At 51.2% G+C, this 16,375-nt stretch overlaps 1 protein-coding gene across 3 annotated transcripts in view; it reads left to right on the plus strand.

Moving 5' to 3' along the window:
- Ptprn2 (protein tyrosine phosphatase receptor type N2) overlaps positions 1-16,375 on the plus strand; it is a 711,256-nt gene that overhangs the window by 592,422 nt on the left and 102,459 nt on the right. For all 3 annotated transcript variants that reach the window (XM_074059905.1, XM_074059913.1, XM_074059920.1), the window contains one exon: positions 9,381-9,593. In XM_074059905.1, coding sequence (XP_073916006.1) covers positions 9,381-9,593 — 213 coding nt within the window. The remainder of the gene's footprint in view (positions 1-9,380; positions 9,594-16,375) is intronic.

Below are 16,375 nucleotides of genomic sequence, written 5' to 3' on the forward strand. Positions count from 1 at the left end.
GGATCTGCTCCCCCGCTCCTTCCTTTCTTCCCCTTGTTCCTGCAGCTGTGGGCCTCGGAGAGCGCATTGTGCGCACAGATGTTGGGTTTCAGCTCTCCGGTTCCCGGTCGCTCCGTGGGGGCGCCACGCACCGGGGGTGTCCCAACCTGGAGCCCGGGGTGCAGGGCTTGAGGAGGGAGGTCATGGGAGCAAGGACTGGAGGAGCGCGATGCGGTGGCAAAAGAGGCCGCGGGAGGCGAGTTACAGGGCCTTAGGCGGCTCTAGAGACCCCCCACCTGGCTTAAGCACTGCCTCCCTGGTTCGCGCCCGCGGTCTGCGCTAGAGGTCAGGAAATTGGAATGGGGGTGGAGGGAGTCGGCGACTGGGACCGTTCCACTCCTCCTGTGGAGCGGTGGTACAGGAGACAGCCCATTAACCTGGGATGGGGCGAAGAGAGCAAGGTCGCAGCTCGGATTCCTCCGTTTTCACCGCCTTCTCTGTCCAGCGTTTGGGGCTGGCGGCCGCAGTTCACTTGAACCAAATGGTGGCAAAGTCTCATTAGTTCCTGAGTGCAAAAAGACTCTTTCTACGCGCATCCGAGACCTACAAACTGGAGAAGGGGTTCACATACAGTGGGGGAAGAGAAGTTTCCCTGTGTAATGGGCACGCCTCAATTTGAAAAGGGAGCAAAAAGGCCCCCACGGCAAAATTGGAATAACTAACTTGAAAGAACGATTTGCCATAAATTTTTCTCTTGCAGTTTCGACGACACCCCCCCCCCGCTCCCGTGTTAAGCAAAGGTCACAGTAGGGCATGCGGGTTGACTTTTCTTGCCAAAGCCCCTCTTCTCCACTCCAGTGCTACCCTGAACTTGCTCAGGATGAAGTGCGACTCAACCATGAAAGAAAGACTGAAAGAAAGAACCAGAGAAGGCCCCGGCTGCGGCGCTGTACCGATGACTGACAAAGCTGATGTCCATTCATAGTCTCGGGCGGGAGCGGGTGTATGGAGAGCCACGGCCCCTTAGCCAATTGCTGTCAGCAACATGTGGGGGGGGGGGACATCGCTATAGCAACCGGTGGCTGGGCCGCGAGCCGCGCCGCCGCCGGCCGGGTGCGCGCGGGGCCGGATATAAGGCGGGGCGCGGCGGCCGCGCTGGTTGGAGCTGCGCGCGCGGCCGGCAGCCCTGCGGGGACCGTCCGGAGCCCGGCCCGCGCCGCGTCCGGGCCCAGTGCGCCTAGGCGGGGGCCGGGCCAGGGCGGAGCACGCCCAGCCCGGCCAAGAGGCCTCGAAGAGCTGCATTCTCTCGCTGGCTCCAAATGGGTGCCGCCGCGCCGCCGCCGCCGCCGAGGGAGATGCGACGCGCGGCACCTTTGTCTCCACCGGCCGCCCGAGAAGTTTGTGGTCAGAAGCAGGATGGCCCCGCTCTTCTGTGGCTTCAGCCCTGGGGCGCAGCCGGCTGCGATGATGGCGCTGCTGTTGCCAACGGCTGCGGTGCCCCGAGACCGCTCGGTCAGACACCCCCACCTCCTGCTGCTCGCTCGGGCACCCGGCGCCCGCCCAGCTGCAGGTAACCAGAGGCACCTGGCCCCGGAGCGGTCACTGGGTGGGACGCTCGGGTGGGCCCTTGGAGAAGAGCAAGGAGTTGGGGTAGGGGCAGAAGGAAGCAAGAGGGTCCCCACCCCGGGGGGCATCACCAGGCGCATAGGTAGTATAGCGCGCGGAATGGAGCCTTCAAAGGTTGCGCATGGGGGGCTTAAATGGGCGTCCTAAGCGTCGCGTCCAGTTCAGGGGGCAACTGACTGGCCACAGGACACCTGTCAAAGGTTCGGGCCTCCGGGGAGGATTTGCGTTTGGGGTCACCCCCAAGTGAGTCTGGGATGGGCATAAGGAGGAGCCCGCGGTGGCAGCTTTCTGAGAGCACAGACTAGGAAAGGGTGGCAGCTGTCCCAGGCCTGCGCTCCCGGAGGCTACCCGGAGGAGGCTGGGACGGTGACCTGCCGGACTTCTCCCGGAGCGCTCTCCTCTCGGCCTATGGAAACGTTGGCTACTCCGGGCAGTTCAGACCTCGGAGAAAAATGCGGTGGGGCTGAGAGGTTGTGCGGGCACAGAAATGGGGAGGAGTTGTGGGAAGGAAGGATGGATGAACGGTGGACGGAAGGACAGGATGAGAAGCCAGCATGGAGAGGAAGCAGCGTGGGGGCATTTTCCTCTCTGCATTTTGGGGTGCTCTTCATCCTCTTCTCTGGGATCCGGGAGAGCGCCTCGGTGCCATGCCTGGGTATCCCAGCGGACGGCGAGTTAGAGGACTGAGTGGGCCTGCAGAGCGTGGTGTGTGAGATGCAGGTGGGCCGGTCAGTGAGAATGGGGGGGTAGGTACTCTTGAGTGGAGGAGGTACTCCCTCCCCTCCCCCAAAGGGAATCTGCGCTTTCCTGTCCCCCTCCCTTCCTCCCTCCCTCCTCCGCCCCCCTCCCAACCCGCCCCCCAGGTGAGGCAGCACGCGCTTGCCAGAAAGAGAAACTTCTGACTCAGATCTGTTTGACCCAGGGTTCATTTCCTTCCTTCCCGGATTATCCGTGTGGTTCCAAACACCGGCCTGCTTCGTGTTAGAGAAGCCCGGCCCCAGCAGCCGAGTGGACCCCAAAATTAAGGGTTAAGATCTCTGTAGGGTTGACTTTTACAGTCAGAGTTTCCCACCCTTTTGCGTCCTCAGTGCGCAGAGCGCCAGGCGCTCGGGGCTGCAAGGCTAGGGGAGGAGGAGTAGCTGTCAAGATTGCCAATTCCGTCCGGCGTAAACCCGCTGCGCGCTCCAGGCAGCCCAGTGAGGGAACCCGGGCCCATTCAACGTGGAGGCTCCCCGAGGCGCCCAGGGTTGTCCCGTGAGTCTGCTGACCCTGATCTTCTTCCCTCTCCCCACCTCCTGCGCACTCCTCTGCCTGGGATTCGAGTTGCCAATTTAAGTCTGCAGACAGCGGGGCCTCTCCGGGTCCAGGGAGCGACCCGTTCCTGCTGGGACCCGGAACTTCATTGCCTGGAGTTCAGGGCTTATCGGCTCCAAGTGGATTTAAAAAGCCAGCCCTTTCCCAGCATCCTGGAGCCCAAGATTTTAAAGGCTAGAGCGAAAGTAAAAGGAAGTGAAGGTTTGTGGGGAGGGAGTGGAAGCTCCTTCCTCTCCACCCACACGAGGAAATGCCCACACACCCCAGCCCAGCCGAGAACACCCCACTGGGCTCACGACAGAACAGTGGCAGAGGTGGGGTGGCGCAGGCCGAGGTGTGCGGCGGTTGGGGCTGTGGAGCTCCCGGGATTCTTGGATGGACATTAATCCCTCCCTCAAGGCCAGCGCGCTTTGTGGCCAGGGAGGAGGCTGGGCCTCGGCATTGTCCCTGCCAGGAAGGGGGCCGCAGGCCGCGCGGGGACCCTCTCAGAGCTGTGAATAGCCTGGCTCCCAGGAACCCTGGACCCTTTGTGTCCGGCGCCGTGGTCTGATCTTTCCGACCTTTGTAGGGAATCTCGTGAATTAGTGAGGGGGGAAGGAATGGGGAAGCAAGGGTGAGAAAGCATAGGGCAGTCGAGGTCCAGCTTCCCGGGTGGGGGAGGGGACTGAAAACCGACTGTCCGCTCTTTGGGACCACTCTGGGAGTCAGGCCATTGCGCGTCCTGACCTGCCAACACTAGGCGAGTCTTCAGCAAGGAGCTTCTCGGCCTGTAAAGGAGGCGGCGAGGCAGGAAAGACATTTTAATCCTGAAGTGGAATTAGTTCATGCTGGGGGGACGAGAGTTGCCTCCTTTTACAAAACAAAAACAAAAGAAAGGCCAAGGCGTTATCTTAGCAAACACCTGGCCAAGAAGGCGCGCTTGTGTGGACCACTCCAGGCCTGAACACCGAACAGGCTCGCCAAAAAGAGCGGCCCTGATGCGCCGACTGTGCGGGCCGAGTTTGCGTTCTGATGTAATAAAAACGCCGCCAGTGAATCTGAGAGCTGGGACCGCAGGTTTTCTCTTGGGGGACCATTCATTGCGGACTGTTCTCAGCTGGTTGGTTGCTCTCTGTTCCACTCAATACATTGTGTGGTTATTGAGCCCTGCCAAAATTTTAGCTCGCAGGAGAGTTTTTCCTGCCTTTCAACCTCAATATCGTAAATCTTCCCTTGCATGTTAAAATAGATTAGTTTTCGAATACTAATATTTTAGGAGTGCTTAAGGATGTCAAATAAGCAATTTGTTATCGTTTTGTTATACACTTTTATGCGTATGCCTGAAAAAACAAATACCCTATTTAAAACAGCACTTCCCATCTGATTTTTTCATTAAAGTTTATATTTAAGAATAATTATTTCTTGGAGATCCTTTTCTTTTGCCCATATAGACTTTTTTTTTTTTTTTGGCTACTTGAATGGCAGATTTGCAAGTACAATTTCATCTGCACGGAGGAACAATAGCTTTCAGTAGCACAAAGGACTTCTCCCACCCTGAACCAGACGCAATGCCTCTTGCTCTGGTAACAGCTTCTGAAAAGATTTTGCAACGCAGAGAATTAATACAGGATTATGTCCGCCTGACTTCGCTCATTTATTAGAATTCTGTGGCAAATTCCAAATTAAAAATAGTTCAGTTAACAGCTTTAAAAAATACTTTTAAAATACACCTCTCCCCCCAAATTTTTAAGTTTGGTTAGTTGTCCTGACCTAAAAACTGCTAAAAATTGTGATCAGCTTTAAAGTGATAGTTACTGTATTTTAGTAAATATATTTTGGTAAATTTAGAATGAAACTTCCAAATCATTCTAAAATGTTCCCCTGGCCAGCCAAAGACAAATTTCTTATACCAAGTCGGTAGTAGTGTCTAAAAGTAATTTCTGAATTTTATGTGGGAAGAGGCCTTTGTCATAATAGTAACTCTGGTCATCACAGTGAGTGCCCAGAGGAGTGGGAGGGGTATTTCCCGCATTTCATCTCAATTCTAGTAAAGGCCTTTGCTACCCTTAGGGGAAAAACAAAAAAAAGACAAACACAGGCTAGGTTGCAAATCAGATTCCTTAGAAGTAATACAGATGAACACATCAATAATAGTAGTTTAATATTAATAAAATTGAATGTTTGTGTCCATAAGGGGTTTTTTTTAGTACAATGGTATTTTAAAATTGCAAGTCAGTGACTTAGATAACCGGTTGCTCTTTGTGAACTAGTTGCATTACACAGCCCTGGAAAAATACTAAATCTTGCAACCTGTCAACAAACATTTACCATAAAGTTGTGTAGCTGTCTCAGTTCTCACAACCCAGTCCAGTTATAGAAGGTTCCTTTTTTCTCTTTTCTTTTTTTTAAAGTTGGCACACTGGACAGCTTAAAAAAAAAAAGTTCTGAGGGCATTTTGCCATAAATGGCTTAGAAGACCATGTAACGAAGTCCCATGCACCACCGCTTAAAAGCACAGGTCAGACTGGTTAAATCCGGGTGATGTCTTCAGACTGTAATTTCTTAAGACCTGTTCCACAAATTGTGTCTGTGCTCACATTCTTATTTTGAACCACAGCTTTTGCAACACTGTATATTCCAGATTTGATGAGCTGCAGGTGGGGGTGGTAGAGAGCAAGAAGTAAGCAATACTAATACTTCATCTCACTCTGAAGATGAGTCTCAACTGATACAGTTGAGTGTCCCTGACCATTTCAAAACCAAACTGCTCAAGCCCTGGTAGGTGGCTCCCACCTCCCAGACGCAGCATCCCGCACCCTCTGTGACCTGCTCCTGAGGATTCATCTTTCTCCGCCCTCCTCCACTCCCTCTTCACTGCTCCAAACTTTCAGTGAAGGGAACTGCCACTGCACAGGAGGTGTTCTGCTTTTAAAAGAGGTCTGACTGTAAATGTCAAAGTCATAAATATTTAAACATCATTTTCTTTCAATTTCAAGTCAAGACTGATAAGATGCCTCTAATTAGTCTGGGCTCTCTTTGGAGATGGGGGGGGGAAAGGGCCAAGAAGGCACTTCTGGTCCACCACCACTCAACCTTGGGGAGCCAGAACTTGGAGAGGGGCCTACACCAGCCACACCTGCCTCAGTACCTTGGTGCAAACCCACTTTTAAGCCTCCGGCATACACTTCTCCCTGGCTAGCTCCCGGTTAGCAGGCGTTTTAGTTTAACTCTACAAAAAGACAGTAAGTAAAGTCATTGAAAAGTTATTTAAATCATTATGCCCAGAGGGGCATTCAGCGCTCATTAAAAAAATTTTTTTATAAACTTTCATTTCTCCTGGAATTCCTAAGGCCTGACAGTTTTTCCCCCCACAGACACTCCTGCCCAACGCTAGGCAGGGTATTTGAAACTATTGTGGGGGTGCAGGAACCCCCAGGAAGAGACTTTTCTTCCATTCCACTTGAGAGACCCTCAGCCAGTCTGGACGTTGGCTTCCCAGGCTGGCTCTGAGGTCTGAGACCTCAATGTCAGACTGGGTTGACTTGCAGTGGGGTCACTGTGTTGGTAACTGCCTTCCCCTCAGACAGACAGACTCCTCTTCACCTCAACCTTGACGCTGCCCACAGTCACCTCCGCCAGACTGTCCAGGCCCTGCCCAGCGATGCCTGCTGTTTCCACCTCGCCTACCCTTTTTTTCCCCTGGCTGCATCCTGGACAGCCACCTCTCCTATGGGGCAGCTCAGGCCCAGGCAGCGGGAACTGGGTGGCTCATCCCCACATGTCCCTCTTCTCCAGGAGCCCAGGACAGAGGGACCTTGAGCTCTTGAGGCAGCCTTTCTCCTTGACATTTTTCTTTGACCTTTGAGTAAATCCCAAGGCTCCATGAGGGAGAGGAGGCCCTGCAGGGCACGCCAGCTTCAGACTGCAGCTCACTGTGCTTCCCTCCTCGGAAGAGCCGCCCTGGGGTCCTTACTGCACTGCAGGCCTTGGCCAGGTTCATGTATGGGCACCTCTACCTACAACTCCTTGGTGTTCACTGTCACTCGGTACAGGTGACAACTGGGCAGTGTTTGTGGCTTTACTTGGGGTGGGTGGCCTTCTGGCGCCCACAGCCCGGGTGAATCCCAGCTGCGTGAGGTGTGTGTGGGATCCCCGTCCGGTGCGCACTGATGCATCTGCCACATCCCGTGGCACTGCGGGTCCACTCAGAGCCAGTTAGTCACCGAGCAGTGTGCACCAGAAGGCTCAGGAAATCCCTGTCCCCAGGCTTAGTAGGCCACATGGACACGCAGATCCTCCCGACTCCTGGGTGGGACCTCGGCTCTGGGACAGCTTGTCGCCTCACTGGGGCGGGTTGAGATGCGCAGTGACCATAGGGTAGCCAGCTGCAGGGACAGGGTGGGAGTGGGTGGCGACCCTCTGCTTGCTGCTGCCTTTGTTATGGCCCTATTTTGTTTGCCAAGGGAGGGCGGGACAGGAGAGTGGCGCGGAACCGGGCACCCCTTGGCCAGCGCCCAGCAGACCTCTGGAAAACGTCCTCCCGCGTGGGGTACAGGCCGGGGTCTCCTATGTGCCCCCCACCACGTCGCCTCTGCGCCGCTCCCTTCACCCACCCGGGAGGGTACAAGGTGGGGGCCGGCGTCTCCACTATGCGGGAAGGACAACGTGGGGGCCATGGAGACCCCGCAGACCCTGGGCAGGGCGCGCCCCGCCCCCGCCGGCCCCCGGCTCCCTCGCTCTCGCTCCCGCCAAGGCGCACTCCCCGTTTACTTGAGTGCTTTGGGCGCCTGCGCTGGGCAGGAAAGTGGAGTAGGGGGACAGGGACCTCCGACCGGGCTCCGCAGGGCGAGTGGACGGTTCTTCCAGTGGCGTGGGCCCAGCCGGAGAGTCGAGCGAGCGGAGGGGGAGGAGTGAGGCGCGGAGGGCAGGGGAGGGCAGGGGAGGGCAGGGGAGGGCAGGGGAGGGGGCTCGGCCGCCCTCTCCACGCGCTGGGCACTGCGCGCCCGGCCCGCAGCAGCGCAATCCCTGCCACTCGCCACTCGCCACTCGCGGCCGGGCTCCGGGCCGCCGCCTCCCGGTCCTTGTCATCCTGGTTCTGTCCCTCGCTGTCCCCTCCCTTCTTGCTGGGCGTCCCCCACTCCACCATCCTCTGCGCTGTCTGCGAACCCCTCTGTCCTCGGAGCGGCAGGCAGGAAAATCCCGGCGTCTTTTCGCATTTAACCCGCGTCTCCATTAACTCAGTCCAGGCGCCGGCTAATCCGCGCACCGAAGGCAAAAGGAGGCTAATTAATGACCAGCTTTTCCAGTCAAGACGGCGATAATTGCTTTGGTGGCCTTTATGATTACAAGATAAAAATGGGCCCGGCCTGACATGAGAGGCACTGTGTATACTCGGAGACTGGAGGAGCTGTAGAGTTGGGAGGCTGAATGCGAGGCAGAAAATTACTAATAGAAGAGAGATAATGAATAGGCCGGCCAGGCATTCATGGGGAAAAATCCATTTTGTTACCACGCGAAATTAGGTGGTGGAAAGGAGCTTGCTAATTGTCCTCATCTTGTAGCAACCAGGACGGAGGCAGGGCGTGCTTTTCCATTCATTGCCCGAGTAATTGTGGGGGTTGCTGGCCGAGAGTTGTGGGCGCTTTGCCCGCGGCCCTTCCATTTTCCTGTGGCGGTTTTAATTGTTGCTAATACACCTCCTAATGAAGCTAATGAGGGGGACACGTTGGGCTATTTGCCTTGGAAATAGTGACATACACGGAAAGGATTTTCTCAGATTTTGTTCCCCCTTCCTCCTAGACAGTGAGAACCTGGAGGAGTTCGGAGGCCTTAACTTTCATCTCTGAGAAATGAACTTGCACGATCACCCTATTCTCAGCGTTCCTTTGAAGGAAGATTGCTTAGGTGCCAGGAATCTGTGCCCTGTTTTCCTGGGGACACCTCTGTCAGAGAGTAAAGCTGCTGGGACTAGACCCTGGAATGCCTTCCAAGGCCAGAGGCCATGGGAGGTCCGCAGACCCTGAATTACCAGGAGTGCTAGGAGAGGGTGATGGAAGCCAGCGCACACTGTGTGGGCTGAAGACCACTTGCCTCTGTTGAAATGTGACCACCACAGGCTCAGCCCTACCACACACACACACACACACACGCACGTTTTGTATGCTCTGGAGGAATCCTGTACCTGTTTAATAGAAGGTTGCGCACTTTGTTTAACTTAAGGCAGCATATTAGGTACATCATTAAATTTGAAACATGGCCACCACTGAGAAATAGAAAACACTGGTGGCTGCCACTTTTCCCTTGGCAGCATGCGGCCTGTGGGAGCTGTTGGCTTCCCCTTCTGGGGGTGCTCCCAGCACAGGCCCCCTGGGATGCCAGTGGCCACACTGTGTCTTGCAGTGCAAATAGCACATGAACAAGCTGATTTGCTAGGAGGCCATGATTTGTTAAGTCCTCACCTTTTCTCTCTTCTTGTTCTGCAGAAAGGCAGACTCAAGCTTCTGCCCCACCAGAGAGAGCAGGAGGACTCCACCAAGTTCATTGCGCTCACCTTCCTCTGTGTGGCCTGCATCGTGGGGGTCCTTCTGGCTTCTGCCCTCATCTACTGCCTCCGCCACAGCTCCCACTACAAGCTGAAGGAGAAGCTGTCCGGCCTGGGGGGTGACCCAAACTCAGATGCCTCTGCAGCCTACCAGGTAAAAAGACTCTTCCACGTGTGCTGGGTTCATCAACTGAACAGACAGATTTTTTTGACTCATCTCTGGTCCCTCCCTCATTCCTAGCACTTGTTCATTTATTCATAGTTTGGGTTCTTTTATGATGACAGTTTGAGACTTCTCATTAGCATGCATGTAAATACCTTGCAACCACAGTTTTTATGGCTCTATATTAATCTTTTGCTGTTCTTGGATAGTCTTCTGTTGGCTGTGAAAGTGGGTTGCTAATTAGAAATATGGAAAAAGTACAACACATGAATTATGTGTTATCTGTTATCTTAGTTTGCCCGCGATTAACGAAACATGCCAGAGTGGCAGGATGAATTGGTTGTGTAGCTATTTGAAGATGGCTCTTAAATCATCACCTTCCTCGGGGTCATGAAAAGATCCTTTGACCCAATCTGTTGCCACTGTCTGCTAGTACTCGGACAAAGTGAAATCTAAGGTTGATAAGTCGGGGGGAACCACGTGTGTCTCCACGAGGCACTGGTGGTAGCTGTGTGCTAGAAATGCAGACCTGGGCCAGCACACCTGGAGGTGATTCAGAGCCCACCAGAACATAAGGAACATAAGGAAGGCAAAGTACCATCAATTTTAGAAGTTCTTTAGTGCAGTAACATTTCATAATGACATTCTATAATGAAAACATGACTTCACTTTTAATAAGCAATGCAAGCCCAGAATATATACAAGTCAGGGGACTTGATTTCCTTGATATAAAATACAACTTAATCCCAAGTAATATATGTCCATTTTGGAAGATGAAATAATTTACTTAATCACCATTTAACAATTTTAATCAATACACATTCATAAGATTTTCTCTCATTGGGGCTAGGCATGGTGGCTCACCCCTGTAATCCCAGCTACTCAGGAGGCAGAAATTAGGACAATCGTAGTTTGAGACCAGCCTGGGCCAAAAGTTAGCGAGACCTCATCTCAACAAATAAGCCTTGAATCTATAATCCCATCTACAAGGAAGGCATAGATAAGAGGATCCTGGTCTCTGGCTGGCCCTGGGCAAAACATGAAACCCTATCTGAAAAATAACTAAAGTAAAAACGGGCTTGGTGGTTCAGTGCCTGTGTTCAAGGTCCTGAGTTCAAATCTCAGTAGTGAAAAAAAAGATGGTTTTCTCCCATTGGATTCGATCTTTTGTCCTCTCTAGTCACGTGGCTGTAATGTGCGATCTCGTGTAAGTAACTCTCATAATGAACAGTACGAAGCAGGTGTGAATTAGTGCGTCATGGCTGTCTGCTCTGTGGGCTGCCCTTCCCCTACTCCTCCTGTGGAAGGATTTCTAAACCTCTGTGCTTAAAAGACACCAGGAGATCGCTTCCCCTCCTGTTTCAAAACTTCTAACCACCCCACTGAATGGAGAAAACCGCTAGCTTTCTGGAGGGGTCATAAGCCCGGTCAGGACGATCCTTTTCTTATAAAGAAATGGCAACTTCAAATGTGTTGAAGATGGTATTTCAGGAACAGCTCATGGCTTTGCTTCAAAGCAAAAGAAAAGCCACGTTTGAAGAAGCAGCCTGAAAAAAAATGTCACATAAGCTAGTAAGAATTTACCCGGAAATTCTATTGAGCGAGCCCGTCAATACAGGATACCAGGTCCTCCAGGCCACGCCTGTGTCAGAGCATAAATAAATTATCACACTAGTCCGTTCCATGTGAGACTGCAGATCACAGAAGCGCGGGTTTCTAGAAAGCGTGGCACCCTTTGATACACTTTGAAATTCAAATATAAAATATTGATAATGGAAAGGTTGGATGTGCATGCAGAAGTGACTAATTTTCACAAAAATGCAGGTTGAAAACTCATACTTGGGACTCAGTTTGTGATAATTAACAGAAAAAAAAACCCTTCCTGGTGACAGCTCTAATTAATAGTATCTGTAATTAAAATCATGTCCTTCCAGCAGGAAAACTGTTTGAATTTCTTAGAGTGACCTTTTTGCATTCCTCCTGGGGGCATGGTGGTTAAGTTGATATTGATTTTATAATGAGCTCTGGTTTGTTTAATAAGAATCTGTAATCCAGACAATAAATGAAATGTGTGCTTTTCTCCAATCCAGATTAATAAAAAGGAGAAAAGACAGAGAGGAGAAAAACCTTTTCCTTTAAAAATACAATCTAAGTAAAATGATACTAAAGATGTTTGTCCTTGTTTTTGTGCTTGGTTCTAAAATCACCACTAAATACCCTTTCAGGGGGCTACATTGATAAAATTGGGGTCTGCACCCATCAGAACCCGGGCTTCTGGGGAGGAACCCTGGTGTCCAGCTGTCCTAGGATGTAGGAGTGGGGCTTACATCATTTCCAGCTTGACAGTTAGCTGAATAATTACTGAGGACTCAAGCAGTTTAGTAACAGAGCAGTTTTGTGGGTACATGAAGCAGGTGTCAATCCGTTCGTGTCTGTACGTCTGGTTTTCCGTGGCTGCCATTGATGCACTTTGTGTGTGAAAACCATCAGGAAAGGTTTAAAAACACTGCAAACCTGAAACAGAAAATTCCTGGAAAGGTGTCTTATTGCATCAGTGTATCTACATTTAAATCATCAAACTCTGATATCTGCTAGTTCTTCGATAAGGTGAGGACAGACCTGATCCTAAATCCCGTCACCAGGTCACAGTTGGACAAGCTGATTCTGTGCTTCACACCACGGGACACAGCGCAAATGTTTAGCTCATTGTTTTAAGTTTCTGAAAAAGAGCAAGATTACGGTAATGTAGGGGTAATAGGACAACAGGTGACAATAGGCTAAGTTTTATTACCGTCAGAATATGATGTTACCTGTAAGCCAAAGAGCCTGAGAAAAGTGACACAGGGGACAGAGGCGTTCTGATGGCGTGAAGGCAGAAGCTTGGAGATGGTGTTCTGGGGGTGGCATTGGTGGCCTCTGGTGGGACTTCCTCCCTGGAGTCCAAAAGGAGACTCTGCATGTCCCCAGTCGGACAGGGCCAGTGTTGGTGCTGCTGGAAGACACAGCAGGAGCCATGGGCCCTCCTGAGGCTCGGCCACTGATGGAGCATTGGCCCTTCCATGGCACCCCATCGACAGGCTGTGCAGCACCCCGTTCACATACCCACTGTAGGGTGGGCTGAGGCTGCCGTGGTGCGAGTGTACCCTATGCCAGTGGCTGTTCTCGAAATGGCTTCAAACCAGTCCGTAGTTTGAATTACTCCACTCCGTTGAAAAGTCTCTAAACGCTTTTACTTTTTCTTCCTGTAGATGGGCTGACTGCTTCATGCACAGAGCCGGGACTGGAGAGCTTTCTTGCTTTATGAAGGGTGGGGAGTGTAATATTTTTGTTTGCTATTAAAAATAAAATCTTTTTGCTAGCTCTTGCCTGGGATACTTCCCCAAGATATCAGTCCCATTATGTAATCCAGCAAAGTTTAAAAAGTTTTAAACTTTAAAAATTTGAGTCTATTAACTCTCAGAATAGCTGACATAGCTATCTATCTATTTACATTTTTATTAACATTTATTAGTTCTACAGGGGAATTCATTGTGACATTTACAAAAGTGCTTGCCGTATATCTTAATTAGGCTCACCCCTCCACCATTCTCTTTCATCACCCCCTCCTTAGAACAATTTCAACAGGTTTCATTGTTCTGTTTTCATACAAGTCTATAAGGTTCATTGACTGCCCTCTCCACTTCCCTCCTCCCCCAGTGGTACCCACCCCCAGACAGGACCTTTTACCTCCTATCCTCCATTGTTTACCTGTGCATTGCTTGTTCAAGGGGGCTTCACTGTGATATTTTACACATGCATAAACTGAACTTTAATCCATTCTTTAACACATTCTGTTACTCCATCACCCGGCTCCCCTACTGTTCAGCAGCTTCCAGTGCTCTTCAGTACACCATCTTCCTACACAGATGATTCCAGTATCATTTACCCTCCATCATTCTGTCTTCCTCTCCTGCCTCCCCAGGTCCCCCAGACACACCCGTTATTGCAGTCATGTTTCATCTATCTATCTATCTATCTATCTATCTATCTGTATGTATGTATGTATGTATAAGATCACGTATATATTTATGTGTACATGCAACATTGGTTCCTCTGGACATGGCTTGCTTCGCTTAACATGATCTCTAGTTCCATTCATTTACCTGCAGACAATATAATTTCATTCTTCTTTATGGCTGGCTAATACTTCATTGTGTTGATATACCACATTTTCTTAATCCATTCATCACTAGTAGGGTACCTGGGCTGTTTCCAAAGCTGTAATTTTGAGTATTGTACAATCAGCATGGCTGTGCAAGTGGTTCTATCATATCCTGACTTTGGGCGTATGCCCAGGGGTTGTAGTTCTGGATCGTATGGTAGGTCTGGTTTTAGTTCTGAGGGACCTCCATATTGCCTTTCACAGTGGTGCACTAACTTACATTCTCATCAACAGGGTAGAAGTGAGCACTTGTTGTGAGGGGAGGGTTTGTGTGTTGTTGGTGATTGCCATTTCAGTGTCGTTTTGATTTGCATTTCCCTTATGGCCAAGGGTGCACACATGTCTTCATGTGTTTCTGACCATTTGCTCTTTTTTTGAGAAATGCCCATTCTGATCATTTGCCCATTCATTCGATGGGTCGTTCATTTTTTGCAGGTTTCTTTTTATTGTTATTTTAGCAGTTCTGGAGTTTGAACTCAGGGCCTTGTGCTTACTTGGCAAGTGCTCTGTCACTTGAGCCGCACCCCAGCCCCAGGGTTGGTTTTCTGAGCTCCCTGTATATTCTGGTTAAAACTTTGTCAGATGCATAGCTGGCAAAAATTCTCTCCCATTCTTCGGTCTGATGACTGTTCCCTTTGTGGGCCGAAGCTTTTTACTTTGATGCGGTCCCATTTGTCAGCCCTTTCTCTTACTTGCTGAGCTATGGGAGCTCTAGACACGAAGTGGTCACCTCCACCTGTGTGTCCATGTGCTGACACTCGTTTTCTTCCCGTTTTAAAATTGGATCCTTTCTCCAAACTCTCCCCCTGTGTTTTAGTAAATGTAACTAGAGCGTAGATTTGGATTGAATCTGCACTTCATTACCTAAAAAGCAAATTTTGCTTCTATTCTTTTTTTCAATTGGCATGACACATCACCTGTCTGTCTGTCGTCTGTCTGTGTAGGCACATCTGCCCCGGGGATAATGCAAAGGCAACTTGCAGAACTGTGGTGGCGCTGGGCACCAGTACACTTCCTGTGTCTTTTTCGTGCAGGTGTCCTATTTCTGTGGAAGGCGATTGGGTAAAAAGTGTGCCAAAAATAAGTTGTTTCATGATTAGAAGACACTCTCCCCTTTTCTCTCTGAGTCTCTTTGAATGTTGCATCCATTTCTTTTGAGGCTTTGATCATCTCTGAGCAGTAAGTTTAGTATTCTGCCGGCCCACGCTCCCTCCCGACACGAGGGCTGAGACTCCTGCAGAATGTTCAGCAAGTTCCCTTTTGATGGTTTGTTTCGCAATACCCAGCAGGTTTTCTTGTGTACCTGGAGGCCCTTGGAACCAAACCCAGAGGAAAGTGTGCATCGGGGCTGCAGGGACCGCCTGTAAACAGAGCAGCTAAGTGCACATCTTGGTTGCCGCGGCTCCCATTAGCAAGCGCTTATTAACGTGATAGCTGTGTCCTGTGACTGCTGCTTTTGGGACGTGCAGTGGCCTTGGGCTGATGGATCTGCAGGTTGAAGCTTCCTGACTTCTCACCTGCCGAGGGGTGCTGAGTTCTTACAAGAGAGGACGGGCCACACACAGGCTGGCTCTCTTGCTGCTGTCCTGTTCATTTTATAAATTTCTTCCTTTCTCATAAGCTCAAAGGGCTCAGAGGTGCTTGTTGGTGAGTGTTGGATCCATCCAGGTGCTTGGGTTCCTGATGTGCGCCCCTTTCCCAGGCATCTGTCCCCTCCAGCGGATGGGGCACCCTCTGCCCTTAGATCCAGATACAGGAATGGAGTACACTTTCCAAACCACAATCCACAAAGAGCACATGCTGAGGGGAACAGGAGGGGAGACCCAGAGCCCAGACTGTTCTGTAAAGTTGAGGCATTTTGTGGAAAGGGATCAGAGAGGAGTGTCCTGGAACTGCTGTGTGATCCAGGCCACAGGTGGGCAAAGCCAGCCCTCAGATTGTGCCCAGTTGTCGTCAGTCTGAAGCATCTGTCTACCTCAGTGTCTGCCCAAGGTCACACCAAGGTGAAGCTGCCTTGGTAGGAAGTTCTCAGTAAGGAGAATGCTGCAGCTGTAGATGGAAGTCAGCTCCGAGAGGAGCTGAGCTGCGCCTCTCATCAGGAGAGGGAAGAGTAAGAAGCAGGTTTGACAGGGCTTGAACAATGGATGGTGGGAGAGTGAGGAAGGCATGCTGGAGGGTGGACAGTGAGGGACTGAGTCTCCTCCAGGTGACAGCTGTGCCAGGAGCTTCAGAGCAGAACCCTGGAGGTGCCTGGCGCAGCTTCACTGGCTCTTTAGGACCATGGTGCTAGGCCGTCTGCAGGGGAGCAAGCCTTTTGCTCAGCTTTGGCTGTGAGCACCTGAGAGAACGTGGCCCAGCTGAGTAAGATCCTGTGTGGGGAACACAGCAGCCCATCGGTAACGGCAAAGTCCGGCTCTTAACGTAAGGCGTGCTGTCGTGAGAGGAGCTGGGGCATCACGAGGACAGAGGATGCAGAAAGATGGCTGGAAGCACCCAGGGTGTGTAGGGGCTGCGTAGCTCACAGGAGAGAAAGCTTTGGGGAAGGCATTTGCACATGGAGCCATGGAGAACC

Source organism: Castor canadensis, chromosome 2 (assembly GCF_047511655.1).
Source record: "Castor canadensis chromosome 2, mCasCan1.hap1v2, whole genome shotgun sequence".
In the NCBI taxonomy this organism is placed as follows: domain Eukaryota; kingdom Metazoa; phylum Chordata; class Mammalia; order Rodentia; family Castoridae; genus Castor; species Castor canadensis.